Genomic DNA, 14,162 nt, shown 5'->3' with positions numbered 1-14,162 from the left:
TAAAATTGACACAGCAGTATTGACTATAAGACAAACAACTAGGAAAGGAAAAGAAAAATCTCTGTCTTCTCCAATTCATGGTGCATGTGCATGGTCTACCTATATGGTCATCCAAATGGAAAACCACAGCAAAGATACCTGGTCATAGGAGGCATGGGTGGAAATGGAAAAGCATAGCAACACTTGGCAAAGACCTCAAATATTATAGCTCATGCAGGCAATATAAACAAAATGTCAGAAAATAATGAAATCGTGAACAAATTGGCATCATATTTAATTAAGACTAGAATATTAAAATTTGCCAGGGAACAAATTCAGAATAAATTAGCAAGAATGATAGATTACACATTTGAAAACCTTGAAAGTTTACCCCTAACACTAAAAAATAAGGGGAAATGGGGAACCAAATGAAACCAGGACAACCCCATGAGAATAACTAGTATAAGCAACCAACAGCCAGGTAGTGGCTGATTTAATCCTTAAATCCCAACACTTGGGAGGCAGAAACAGGCACATAAGAATTACAGTGATTTAAAGTAAAAAGATTTTTTATTTCAATTGTAAGATAGTATTTTTACTCTTGCCAAAAATACATTTTGCCCTAGGAAAAGTATAACCTGCAAAAAAAGAACCCCCTAGAGTTAGCCTGAGACAGGGTTTGCTTTTATCTTTCCAGGAGAATAGAAACATCCAACTAGGAATCTAGAGACCACTGGACAAGTGAAACACCTAAAGAAAGAGGATAGGCCATCAAGAAAAAAACGTCTCAAGAAAAAGAGTAAATTAAATTGGCCAAGTAGTATCGCCCACCCACAGCTCATCTCTGCTGCCCTCTACAGACAGAGTGGCAAATGCTCTTTATGTGGTCCCAATTCAATTAAAAATTAAAGCCGGCTTTGGGGTTGGAGCGTGGCTCTCTCCTTCTCTACGCCCACACACGCTTGCTAACGGGAAACCCAAAGTCTCTGTCTCATGTCAGAAGAGCCACCTGGCGTGGGGCGGAGGGGAACAGTCAGAGCCTGCTCTGTTGCCTCGAATCTCATGGCCTTCTGGTTCTCATGTGGATCTCTAACTTCTCCTAAGGTATAAAGATTATCTGGAAATCTGTAAGATTTGCATGGATATATAAACTTCCTGTCAGGATACTAGCGGTCACACAGAATACTAATTCTCAATAAGCTTCACCTCTAGCTTCCTGTACTGCTCACAGGTTTGAGTCTAAAGCAGGGAACTAGGAATGAAGTTCGTGTACGTCAGATATACTTATAGATCACAGTCCTCAATGGTTCAGAGATCTGTTGAATATGGTGTTTAAACAGTAACAGTAACCTCTGTGGTCTCTGAGAAGATGATAGGGTCCTGCAACAGCAAATCTACCTGGACTGTGAACACCACCCCCTGCGCAAACTGCCCCATACCACTTCTGCTGCCAGGTTCAGTGCACACAGTGGGCACCTTTGGGTTGACTGTTATATTCGGCCTAGCCAGGATTGCCTCTAAGGTGGCAAACACCACCCAAAGATCAAGTTTGGACGACAACCTCCTCCGGACATTGAAATTGCTGAGTTCATAGGAGACTGACGGGAACATTTTATAGAACTTTTAATTCAAATTACTTAATCCTAGGCCTGACAAATACAGTATCAAGCTGGACATCGGAAAGCTTGGCAGAATGTCTTCATTATTGTAAATAGTTTTACTTTGTTAGAGTTAAAATCTTTCCCTAGACAAAAAGGGAGAGAAATGTTGCAGGATTTTTTAAAAAGAGGTTAAAGGTTTTTTGGTTTTTTGTTTGTTTTTTGTAGACCTATGATTAAAGCAAAGATTTTTTTTAAAGATTTGTTTATTTCATGTCTGTGGATACACTGTCTATTTCATGTCTGTGGATACACTGTCACTATCTTCAGACACACCAGAGGAGGGCATCAAATCCCATTACAGATGGTTGTGGGCCACCGTGTGGTTGCTGGGATTTGAACTCAGGACCTCTGGGAGAGCAGTCAGGGCTCTTACCACTGAGCCATCTCTCCAGCCCCTGCTGTAGGATATTTGATCACACACACTGTGAAACACCCCTCCCCTATTGTGTTATTAAAGTAAAAAAAGTGTTTCTAGCTATGGTCTGTCTCAACCCTAGCACATACCTTTAATCCAAGAGCTTTTGTTTATTGTAAACAGGATTAAATAGGTTGAAAGAGGGAGCAAACAACCAGTTGACAGGGAGTGAACATAAAGGAAAAAAAGTAAGATGAAGAGGACGTCAGGAGAAAATTTAGAGATGCACAGGAAGTAGAAGGGAGGGCTTTTCACAGGGCATGGGGGAGAGCTTTGTTTTGGGATGTCAGCTGTGGAGGAAGGTCATCTGGATGCTCTCTCTGCCTCTCTGAGCTATCAGGCCTTCACCTCAGCATCTGGCTCCCGAGTCTTCATTGGGAAAATCAAATGATTGAGATCGTTAAACAACCCAACCTGCATGCATAGAGTCCCACACCAGCCAGAGCGCCAAAGTGAGGTCCTGTACCAAGAGACACAAGGATGATAACGCTGATTACACACTGGAAAAAGTTACACATCCCAAGGCCCTTAACTGAGAAGGGAGACAGTGGAGTTGAATGTCCGCCACTACTACTTAGCTGTATAGTCCTTAGGTAAATAACGTGGTCCCTCAAAACTAATTTCACAAGTATATAATGGGGATGGTAATGCCAGCCTGCAGTATCATTGTGAAATTCAAGAATCAGAAAAGTGAGGTGTGTCCTCAGGGAGACAAGATGATGGGATATAAATTTATTTTATTTTTTATGTGTGGGTGTTTTGCCTGTACTGTGTCTGTGTACCAGGTATGTGTCTTATGCCTATGGAGACCAGAAAATGTCATCAAGTCCCTTGGTATTGGGATCACAGAAGCTTGTGAGCCACCTTGTGGATGCTAGGAGTCTAACCCAGTCCTCTAGAAGAGTAGTCAATTCTCTTAACTACTGAGCCATCTCTCCAGCCCATTGGATGTAAACTTAACCTGATGGTTATGGCTTCATCCAGATCCAGACTGTACAGCATCCTATTATTACACTTGGTTGTGCTCTGTAATGGAAGTTAGCTATGTTCTACAGGAGATTCCAAGACCCAGGAAGCCCCATCAGCTTCTTTATCATTGTACCAGATCAATAGTGTGATTCTAGACATTCTATATTTAGCCAAACCTTTCCTCTGAGTCCCAAAAATGCCCTCCCAATTTCCAGAAAAATTTACACATAAATATAAATAAGACTAATGGAAGATTTCTCTCCAGCCTTAAAATCTCAACCATCCAGCTAAGTTGCCTATTTTTCTTTCCCTTTTAGAAGTGTACTTTCAATTATTTTCTTAGTAAACCTGTTCCTGTTCATATGTCTGTCCTTGAGTGCCTTCTGTAATGAAACTAAGAATCTTTGGGACTCCCAAGTCCCGGGTCCTCATATTAACCTACCGTCTCACTTAGCTTCTGTTGCAATTATCCTGGGAGTTTGCTTTTCCAAGCAAAGGTTGTTTTCTGTTTGGAAAGGGTGGAATTTTTTTCTACTCACCTGTCTTTCTTGAATCAGAGGGAAAAAAATCCCATTGCATTTCCACATCTAGCATTTGGATGATTTATGATCTATAGAAGTTGACAGCTTTGACACTAGCAAAATAACTAAAGAAAATAAACTAATACTTACAGACAATACATAGAAGGGGGGAGATATAGCTCAGATGTAGAGCATTTATCCAGCATATACAGGTCCCTGGATTTAATCACTAGCACTGCAAACATATGTATAAATATCCGTGAAATGAAAAAGTAATGTTCATTATTAAAAGCTATAGTGTTAGATTTCGCAAACAAAGTTGCCAGGCTCTCTTCTTACTCTTCTTCTCTTCTCACAATCTTTAACAGGACTTTATTGACTTAACTAGAGAAACTCGAACAAGGGCAAAAGATCGGAATGGACTCTGTGTGATTGATCTGACAAGAAGTGAGGAAGAAAATAGGCCTATTGCCACTCTCGATTTGACTTTAGAACCTGTAGCTTCCTCTCAGAAGGAGCCACCCAGTCTTCAGACATGTACCAATCTCTCAGGCAAAGAGATGATTGAAGCTCAAGGAGACAGAGGCACTCAGCCTGCAGCACAGAGAGTCATTAACAATGATCCTGTAGATTTGGATTTGTTGGAGGAAAACATGTTTGAAGGTTCTCGACCCCCTACATCCATCAGCCAGGACTCTGTTTATCCACCAGAACCAAACTGTAGCTCAATCACATATAAAGGTGACCTCAGCTTCTTGACAAGCCTACAGCTCTCTTCAGATGTTAGCCCCTTCTCCTCCACAAGCAATAACAGTAGCAGCAGCAGCAATCAGAGGACCTCTTTGCCATGCCCACAGCAAGATGTGCCTTGCCAATCACAAGGCTTGCTATGCTCACTTCAGGCCTTATCATACCCATTAAGAGGTTCACCATGTCCACCACGAGCTTCCTCATGTCCACCACAAGCCCTGTCATGCCCACCACAAGCTTTGTCATGTCCATCACAGACTTTGTCATGCCCAACTCAAGCCTTGTCATGCCCATCACAGACTGTGCAGTGCCAGCTCCAAGCATTGCCTCAACCACCTCAAGAAGTGCCATGCTCTACCCAAAATGTACCATGCCCTCAGCAGAATATCCCAAGCACACCTCAAGACTTACCATGGCATCCTCGACACCCCCTATACCCATCCCAAGACACTTTGGGCCTACCTCAAGATGTTCCAGGCCGACCTCAAAACGTATCATATCCACAAGACATGACACAACTACAAGACATGCCATGGTCACTGCAAGACATGCCGCTGTCACTACAAGATGTGCTACAGTCACTGCAAGATGTGCCACCATTGCTGGGAGATGTGCCACAGTCGCCAGAAGTGATGCAGTTACCAGGATATATGACACAGTCATCAAGAAATGTGATTCAGTCATCAGCAGGTGTGATCCGATCATCAGGAGGTGTGATGCAGCCATCAGGATGTATGATGCAGCCATCAGGAGGTGTGACCCAGTCACTAAGAAGTGCAATACAGTCATCAGGAGGTGTGATGCAGTCATCAGGTGTGACGCAGTCACTAAGAAGTGTGATGCAGTCGTCAGGAGGTGTGATGCAGTCATCAGGTGTGACGCAGTCATCAGGAGGTGTGACATGGTCACTAAGAAGTGTGATGCAGTCATCAGGATGTATGATGCAGTCCCCAGGAGGTGTGATGCTGTCAGCAGGAGATATGATGCAATCATCTGGTGGTGCGACACGGTCACTAAGAAGTATGATGCAGTCATCAGGATGTATGATGCAGTCCCCAGGAGGTGTGACCCAGTCATCAGGAAGTGTGATGCAGTCACTAAGAAATGTTATTCAGTCATCAGGAGGTGTGACACAGTCATCAGGTGGGGTGATACAGTCCTCATCAGGTGTGCCACAATCATTAAGAGATAGGATGCAGTCACCAGGAAGTGTCTCACAGTCATCAGGAGATGTGATACAATCACCAAGAGGTGCGTCACCAGCATCAGGAGATGTGATAAAGTCACAAGGAGGTGTGCCACGGTCATTAAGAGATAGGATGCAGTCACCAGGAGGTGTGCCACAGTCATCAGAAGATGTAATACAATCAGCAGGAGGTGTGTCGCCTGCATCAGGAGATGCAATACAGTCACCAGGAGGTGTATCACCTGCCTCAGGAGATGCAATGCAGTCATCAGGAGGTGTGACACCATCATTAGGAGATGTGCCACAGTCATCAGGAGGTGTGTCACCTGCATCAGGAGATGCAATGCAGTCACCAGGAGGTGTGACCCCATCATTAGGAGACGCAATGCAGTCACCAGGAGGTGTGTCACCAGCATCAGGAGATGCGATGCAGTCACCAGGAGGTGTGTCACCATCATTAGGAGATGTGCCACAGTCACCTGGCAATATGTTAGAGTCACTTGGAAATACACCAAACTTATCAGGAGATGTGTCACACGTACCACAAGAGTTATTGGATTTGGCAAAAGGCAGGCCCAAATTGTCCCTGAATGCTGTGCAAAATCGCCATTCTCCTATGACTATCTCTGCTCCATCCTCTCCAAGCTGCTCTGCTAACCCACTGTCTCAACAGTCTGAATTTTCCTCAGAAAAACGTCCTTGGCTCACAGTCTCAAACAGCTCAGCCAGAGAAGAGAGATCACTGCCACAGTCTGCCACCCCTGGCTCTGCCCAGATACAGGGACAAATAGCACAAGCTGGGGTGTACAATAGGCCTTGCCTGCATAGACTGAAGTACTTCCTACGGCCTCCAGTACATCATCTCTTCTTCCAGACGTTAATACCGGATAAAGACACACGAGAGGTAAGCTAGCACACTCGCCCCCTTGGGGACTGAGTCTTCAATGACGTTACAGTGACTAGAGTAACGGGCCAAAGATAAACAATTTTTTTTTATCTTTTCCCAACTTGATGGGGGGAACTAGAACTGTATTCAGATCTCGGCCCACACCTAAAACCCTGTACAACCAGGGCACTAAATGAGGTGATGTGTATGAAGTTCGTGTTTGTATCTAATTTGTCACTGGCCTTCATCAAAATCTTGTCTTCTGCCCCTTCATCCTCCTCTTCCTGAAGTCCATACATTTCCCATATCACAGGGAGAAGACTCTTGTCACTTCAATGCCTCAAATCATTCCTTAGAATTTAGAAGTAGAAATTCAGTTTTAAACTTTAATGAGGATACCATTTCCCATTTGAGGACTTAATTAGCTATATATGGACAAAAATGTTACCATCTCGTAGCACGAAGCCTTTCTGTTATCCAGAACTCCCCCTTAGCCTGAAAGACCCCCTCCCAGAAAGGGAATTGTACAAGCCCAAGGCCCTCAACTATAGAAGTAAAAAGTAAGTTTTTAGATACACAGACTCAGAACTAAAATAAGCCTGGGAAAGTTCAGATGTGTCCAAGCTTTGTGGGACAAGCTGACCCATCATTTAGACGAAACAGACCATAAAAGAAAACAAAATGCAGAAACCAGACTAAATTATGGGCATTGCTTCATGGGCCACCTGGCAGGAAAAAGAAACAGTCCCTGACCCCCCGGAAGCCCTGACCACCATGTACTTTTTGCTAACTCACTGTTATGATTATAGCCAAAATAGGTAACATACACGTATGCCTCATTTACTCCACCAATCACATCCCTGTAACCATGCATCTGCTTCTGTAAGCCTGCTTCTGCTCCCAGTGCCCTATAAAAACCCGTCCCTGGTTCTGCTAGGCGCGCCAGCCTTCCGAATTGACTGGGACGCCCACAGATACCTGTGTGTCCTGATAATAAAAATCCTCTTGCAGATTGCAGCCTGTGGACTCGGTCTGGTCATTGGGCTCGAGGGTCTCCCTCCTGAGGGAAGATTCTCTCTGAGAGTCTTACCACAAGCCTTTATATCTGTTTAAAGTGGTTCCGGGCCAGCAGAGTGGCTCAGGAGGTGAAGGCACTTGCTGCCAAGCCTCACTCACAACTTGTGTTCTACGGCCTGGACCCACATGATGGAAGCAGAGAACTGACTCCTATAAACTGTCCCCTGACCCCGTATTTGTGGGATTCAGTTGTCCTCATAAACACACACACACAAGGAAATATGTCAAACTGAAAAGTCAAAGAGGAAGGCTGGAAAGAGATCTCTCCATGTATTCCCTTCCCATTGCCTCTCTATACATGACTGTTTCCATCTGTACATGACCGTTTCCAGCCACACATGACCTTTTCTAGCCACACATGACCTTTTCTATCCATGCATGACTGTTTCCATCTATATGTGACCGTTTTCATCCATACGTGACCGTTTCCATCCATACATGACTGTTTATATTCATACACGACAGTTTCCATCCATACATGACTGTTTATATTCATACATGACAGTTTCCATCCATACATGACCATTTCCATCTATATATGATCGTTTCCATCCATACATGACCGTTTTCATCCATACACGACCGTTTCCATCCATACATGACCGTTTTCATCCATACATGACTGTTTACATTCATACATGACAGTTTCCATCCATACGTGACCGTTTCCATCCACACATGACCGTTTCCATCCACACATGACCGTTTCCATCTATACATGACTGTTTACATTCATACATGACAGTTTCCATCCATACACAACCGTTTCCATCCATACATGACCGTTTCCATCCATACATGACCGTTTCCATCCATATATGATCGTTTCCATCTATACATGACCGTTTACATTCATACATGACCGTTTACATTCATACATGACCGTTTCCATCTATACATGACCGTTTCCATCTATACATAACCGTTTCCATCTATACATGACCATTTCCATCTATATATGACCGTTTCCATCATACAAGACCATTTTCATTCATACATGACTGTTTCCATCTATACTTGACCATTTCCATCTATATGACTTTCCATCTATACATGACTGTTTACAGTCTTACATGACCATTTACATTGTTTTTAGTAATTAGGATTTTTTAAAAATATATATATGTATTTGTTATTGGGTTTGTTGTTTATAGAAGGTAATGGTTAAAAACCATGCATGGTGGTACATGCCTGTAATTTTAGTGCTTAGGAACTAGAGGCAAGAAGATCAAAAGTTCAAAACCAGCCTCTACTACAAATTCCATGTCAACCTGGGCCATACGATACCCTCTCAAATAGGAAAAAGAACAGGAGGGAGGAAGGGAAGAAAGTAGTAGTCCTTCTTCTAGCAGCACAACGCTCGGGCTTTCTTATCAATACAGCGTCCCTACCCCTAAGTCTCTTGACCTACAATCCTAGCGCATAGAAGGTGGAGGCAGGAAAACCAGGGACTCAGAGCCCCTCTCAGACTGCTCTTGGCTCTTTGGTTTATTCCTTTTTGTTACATTTGGACATGGATGAAGTCATGTCGTATGTAAAATTTAGAATTTCTCTCTTAACTTCCCCACGTCATTAAGAAGTTTTTTTTTTGTTTTTTTGTTTTGTTTTGTTTAAGAAGAGCTTTGTTGGGGCTGGGGATTTAGCTCAGTGGTAGAGCGCTTACCTAGGAAGCGCAAGGCCCTGGGTTCGGTCCCCAGCTCCAAAAAAAGAACAAAAGAACCAAAAAAAAAAAAAAGAAGAGCTTTGTTTCTCTTTAATAAAATATTTCAAATGCATAGAAAACATTGCTGTTTCAACCTATTGCAGAATGTCTTGCTTTTAGGAAGGGTAGAACCCATCCTGATGCCTATCTATCTCTTTGTCTCTACAGAGCAAGGGTCAGAAATTAGAACCCATCCCTCATCGAAGACTAAGAATGGTGACAAACACTATTGAGGAAAACTTCCCCTTGGGAACTGTGCAGTTTTTAATGGACTTTGTTTCACCCCAACATTACCCACCCAGAGAAATTGTGGCTCACATCATCCAGAAAATCCTGCTGAGCGGCTCTGAGACTGTGGATGTCCTCAAGGAGGCCTACATGCTTCTCATGAAAATCCAACAGTATGAATCGTTAACAGCTGGTTGGCCAAGTCTTCTAGGGAACCTAGACTCAGGACATAGCTTCCCTTGTCTAAGCTTTTATTCAGCTGACCTGGGAGCTTCCTTAATAACATTAATTGCAAGTGGCTGGAAACCTAATCAAAACTGGCTTCAATTGCCAGTAAAAGAATTTACTGACTTATTTTCCCTAGAAACCTGGGAATGTTATTTAATACTGTTTTTCTAAATGGCTGCTGGGGCCCAGTTTTCTATAGTCTTTACCTTCAGATTTTTATAGTATTTTGGGTTAGAAAATCAACTTTGCTAATTCCACCGACTGAGTTGTATTATAATTGGGTTAGCATGACATATGAGTCTATTTTTTAGGCAATTGTAGCGAACTGAAGAATACAGTGTTGTGATTAACTCAACAATGCACATGTTTCATGCAGTCCTGATAGATCAAGCTCACTGACTATAAGCTGCCCTCCACTGGCATGCTGTGGTCCTGGAAAGTAGGCCAGATGGCGTATGATAAGAAGGGGCTTTTTCTCCCGTCACCTTCCAGATGCTACTCTTTCTGTCACTGAAGTCTCCAGAGTTGTAATTGATGTCACTTGACTTTCAGGCTGCATCCAGCCAATGCCAAGACAGTGGAGTGGGACTGGAAACTGCTCACCTATGTCATGGAGGAAGAGGTAACATAAATATGAGGACATATCTTTACAGAGGAATTTTCAAATTGCATTTGTGTGTGGGTTTGAGTATGGGGTGTGTTTGAGAGCACTGTGGTGTGTGTGTGGAAGTCAGAAGACAACTCCTTCCATCCTGTGGGTCCCGGGGATTGAACTCATGTTTTCAGCCTTGGCAGCAACTGCCTTTACGACTGACCCATCTCACTGATCCACAGAAGGCAATTTAACTACAAAGAGAAGTAGCAAAAAACGAAAACAAAACTGTAAGAATGTCTCTGCCATTATTTCCTGCAGATGGTCCTACCTACCCTACCAAAAAATTAGTTTTAAACCATGCTGATTCCCAACTCAATACTAATATATTCATGTCTTCTCTACTTGAAACTAAATTAAAAATATTATTAAAAGGGTTAGTGATACAGCTCAGTGGTGGAGCACTTGCCTACTGTGCATGAAGTCTGTGAGTTTAATCCCAAATACATAATATTAAAATGCTAGTGAATAAGTGGAGAAAGTTATAAGCCGTAACTATGGAAAGGAGAAGGAGGATACACATAATAGCAATTGAAGAGATCTGAGGAAAACATCAGAGTGACTGGTGAGAAGACAGCCGCGAGCTGGCACACAAGTGAGAGAGACTGCCACAGCCGGGCAGGGCAAAGCTTCACATCAGAGCACCAGAGAACTTTCCCACTCAGAAAGCCAATCTTTCCGCTGAGTGGCGTGAACAAGTTCTACAGATGATGAATAGGTTTCTGCTGGAAATCATGTGGCACTGTCAACTACTACACTCTGGAACACAGTAGGCAAAATGTCTAAAAAACCAAAAGATAGAAAGTCAGTAATCCAGAAGGAAAGTTTCCACATTCTGTCTTTAGTGACCTCCAAATTTAGCTGCCAGCATTCTTTCTGTACACCCTAAGGTAATTCAACAAAGGAGTTTCTACTTATACTCAATCAAACTGTATGTTTTGAGTATGAGGATGAAATAAAGATGTGGGCTGCAAAGATGGCTTAGTGGTTGAGAGCACTGGCCAGTCTTGTAGAGGACCCAGGTTCAATTCCCAGCACCTATATGGTGGCTCCATTCATGGTTTGAATACACATGGACCCCATGTGTGTGAATGCTTGGCCCATAGGGAGTGGCACTCTTAGGAAGTGTGGCCTTAGTGGAGTGGGTGTGGCCTTGTTGGAGAAAGTGTGTTGCCATGGAGGCAGGCTTTGAGGTCTCCTGTGCTCAAGCACAGTCTCCTGCTGCTGCCTGTGGATCAAGATGTAGAGCTCTCAGCTCCTCTAGCACCGTGTCTGTCTGCACGCTGCTGTGTTTACAGTAACGGACTGAACCTCTGAACCTGTAAGCCAGCCCCAATTAAGTGCTGTCCTTATAAGAATTGCCTAAGTCATGGTGTCTCTTTATAGCAGTAAAACCCTAGACAGTTTGTAACTCCAATTCCAAGTGATCTGACTCCTCTGACCTCTGTGAACAACAGAAATACATATGTCACACATATACACATGCAAGCAAAGGTGTCATACACGCTAAATAAGTACATAAATACACAAATGCATTTCCAGACATGCAGCTGTGCAGGAAAGTGAAACTATATTCTCAGACTGTTTCTCAGGAGGCTGAGTGCCAAAATGGGGACATATGGGATCCCAGGCAAGGCATCAAGGATGAGTTAGAGAGACATCAGCGTGATGGCAAACTAGGAAGCTCCAGACCCTTGCTGTCCATAGAGACACTGTTAACCACACATCTTACTTATTTTTCTATTGTTGTGAATGAAATGCCATGGCCAAGGGCAACTTAGAAGGAATAGTTTATTTGCAGCATATAATCTCAGGGTAAGAGAACTGTCACAGCGGGAGCACGGGGCAGGCACATCACTAGAGCAGCAGCCAAGAATTCTCATCTTAGAAACAAGAATTAAGAGCACACCCTGGGAGTAGAAGGGGGCACCCTCCAATGACACACCTCTTTCAACAAAGCCACACCTTTTAATCCTTCCCAAATGGTTCCACTAAATAGGGACCAGGTATTCAAGTGTATGAACTAAATGGGCCAATCTCATTCGAACCACCACCTTTCTCTCACTGCCTGCCATAGTCTCGTGGCCATATCATAATGCAAAATACATTCGGTCCAACTTCAAAACCCCATAGTCTTAAAAGTCTAAAGTCTCTTCTGAGACTTAAGGTGGTCTCTTAAGTGTAAGCCTCTATAAACTCAAAACACACATTATACGCTTCTTTCCACAATGGCACAGCATGTACCATTCCTCCAAAGTGGGGAAAGGGGCCCTAGTGAGGAAATGCTGGAGCCCGGGGAAACAGCAGATCAGACTCCCAATCCTGTATCTCCGTGTTTGGTGTCAAAGGACTTGGATGACCCCACCTTCCAGGTTTGCAGCCTGCTGCATGCTTCTCTCACTTGAGCTGGTCCCGCTGCCTGCATGTGCAGTTTCCAGCAGATGTCCAGTGGCTCTGGCATCTTCAGTGCAGTGCAGACTTCACCCTCACAGCTCTGTGTAGTGACCTCTCATGGCTTCCATGCAGGCAGGGAGCCCTTAGCACACGCTTGCTCTCAGCAAGATTGTGGAGAAAGCAACTGTGGAGAAAGATCACAGCCCCTTTACTCGGGACCCTTTGTGTCTCTAAAGTCAGAAGCGCATGGACAGAAACGGCAAGTTCGTATGCTTGCTTGGGATGAGCCGGTCCTCTGACTCACGTCTGAGGCCGCTTCTGTTGCTGCTGTGTAGGAGCAGAGAGTCCTCGTGCCTTTTCCTCTCGACGCTGGGAGCTTTATTTACTCTACTGTGGCTCAGGCTTTCTTAATCCCCTTATCCCTTCAGCACAGGTAGCTCCAACAGGAAATTCCTGTGCGCCCCTCTTGTTGAGCTGTGCATTGTACGGCTCCCTGCCTCACTCGCCTCTCAGGAGGAGGAGTTGCTAATAACCACGACAGTCAGTATTGGGTTGTCTGGAAATATCTTCCCGAGAAATCAATTTAATACTTCTCAGTTTAGCCTCAGGCAAATTCTCAGGACAAGGTCAGAAAGCCAAAATATGACAAGAACAGTCTCTAGCCTCGTTACAAATATCATTCCTCTCTGAAAATTCCTGAGTCCAATGTCCCAAAGTCCTCCACATTCATCCAAAAGAACCCTCACAGTCACAGTCTGTCACAGTAGGGGAGGGTGTCTCTGCCTGCACCAAGGCCAGCAGAGTGTCAATCCAGGGGACGCAAGAAGGAAATTAGGTGCAGCACAACTTGGTAGCAGGTCTTGGTTCAAACTTTGAGTCTGGCACTTTATTCCGTGCTTTATTTTAGGCATATTTAAGTACAGCACAGTCTGGGAAACAGTTGATGATTGATCAATACCAAATGCACAACAAACCTTGACATGATCACATCAAAACCCTTATATGGTAGAAATGACCTGGTTCCAGGGGTTAGAGTCCGTGATAGTGGGGCATGGACTTTCATCGTGATCCATAGGCAGGAGACAGAGGACGGGAATGGTGGGAGCTTTTGAAACCTTCAGTGACATGCCTCCTCCAAGAAGGAAGTGACGCACCTACTCCTAATCCAGCACAACCAGGGACCGAGTACTCGAATGCCTGAGACTTAGGAGGAACATGTCATCCGAACTACCAGACGACAAATAGAAATCAAGACTCGTGAGAGCTCCAGGGGCCAGAGAAGCTACGTAGTGGTCTAAGTCATGGAGAAATTCTGTAGCGTGCACCATGCTCAGGTACTTCCCCTCCCTCAATGGAACAAGCTCCGTTCAGAGAGAAACCACTCCTTCCTCAGCTCCTTCCGAGAGGCAGGCAGGCTTCCATGCTCCGTGAGTGCCCGTTTGTCTGGGGTTGCTCAGGAGATTAGTTTTTGCCGTGCCTGTGTTAGAGCACGGGTGTGGTCTCACTGTTCCAAC

General features: G+C 44.1%; 1 protein-coding gene across 1 annotated transcript in view; it reads left to right on the top strand.

Moving 5' to 3' along the window:
* Positions 1-14,162, top strand: part of Simc1 (SUMO-interacting motifs containing 1) — a 45,009-nt gene that overhangs the window by 15,862 nt on the left and 14,985 nt on the right. The window contains 3 exon segments of the mRNA NM_001400839.1: positions 3,914-6,385; positions 9,315-9,547; positions 10,155-10,224. Coding sequence (NP_001387768.1) covers positions 3,914-6,385; positions 9,315-9,547; positions 10,155-10,224 — 2,775 coding nt within the window.

This window comes from Rattus norvegicus, chromosome 17, assembly GCF_021556685.1.
Source record: "Rattus norvegicus strain SHRSP/BbbUtx chromosome 17, alternate assembly SHRSP_T2T, whole genome shotgun sequence".
NCBI lineage: Eukaryota > Metazoa > Chordata > Mammalia > Rodentia > Muridae > Rattus > Rattus norvegicus.
Note: the sequence above shows the minus strand (reverse complement) of the source record. Positions and strands in the feature narration are given on the sequence as shown.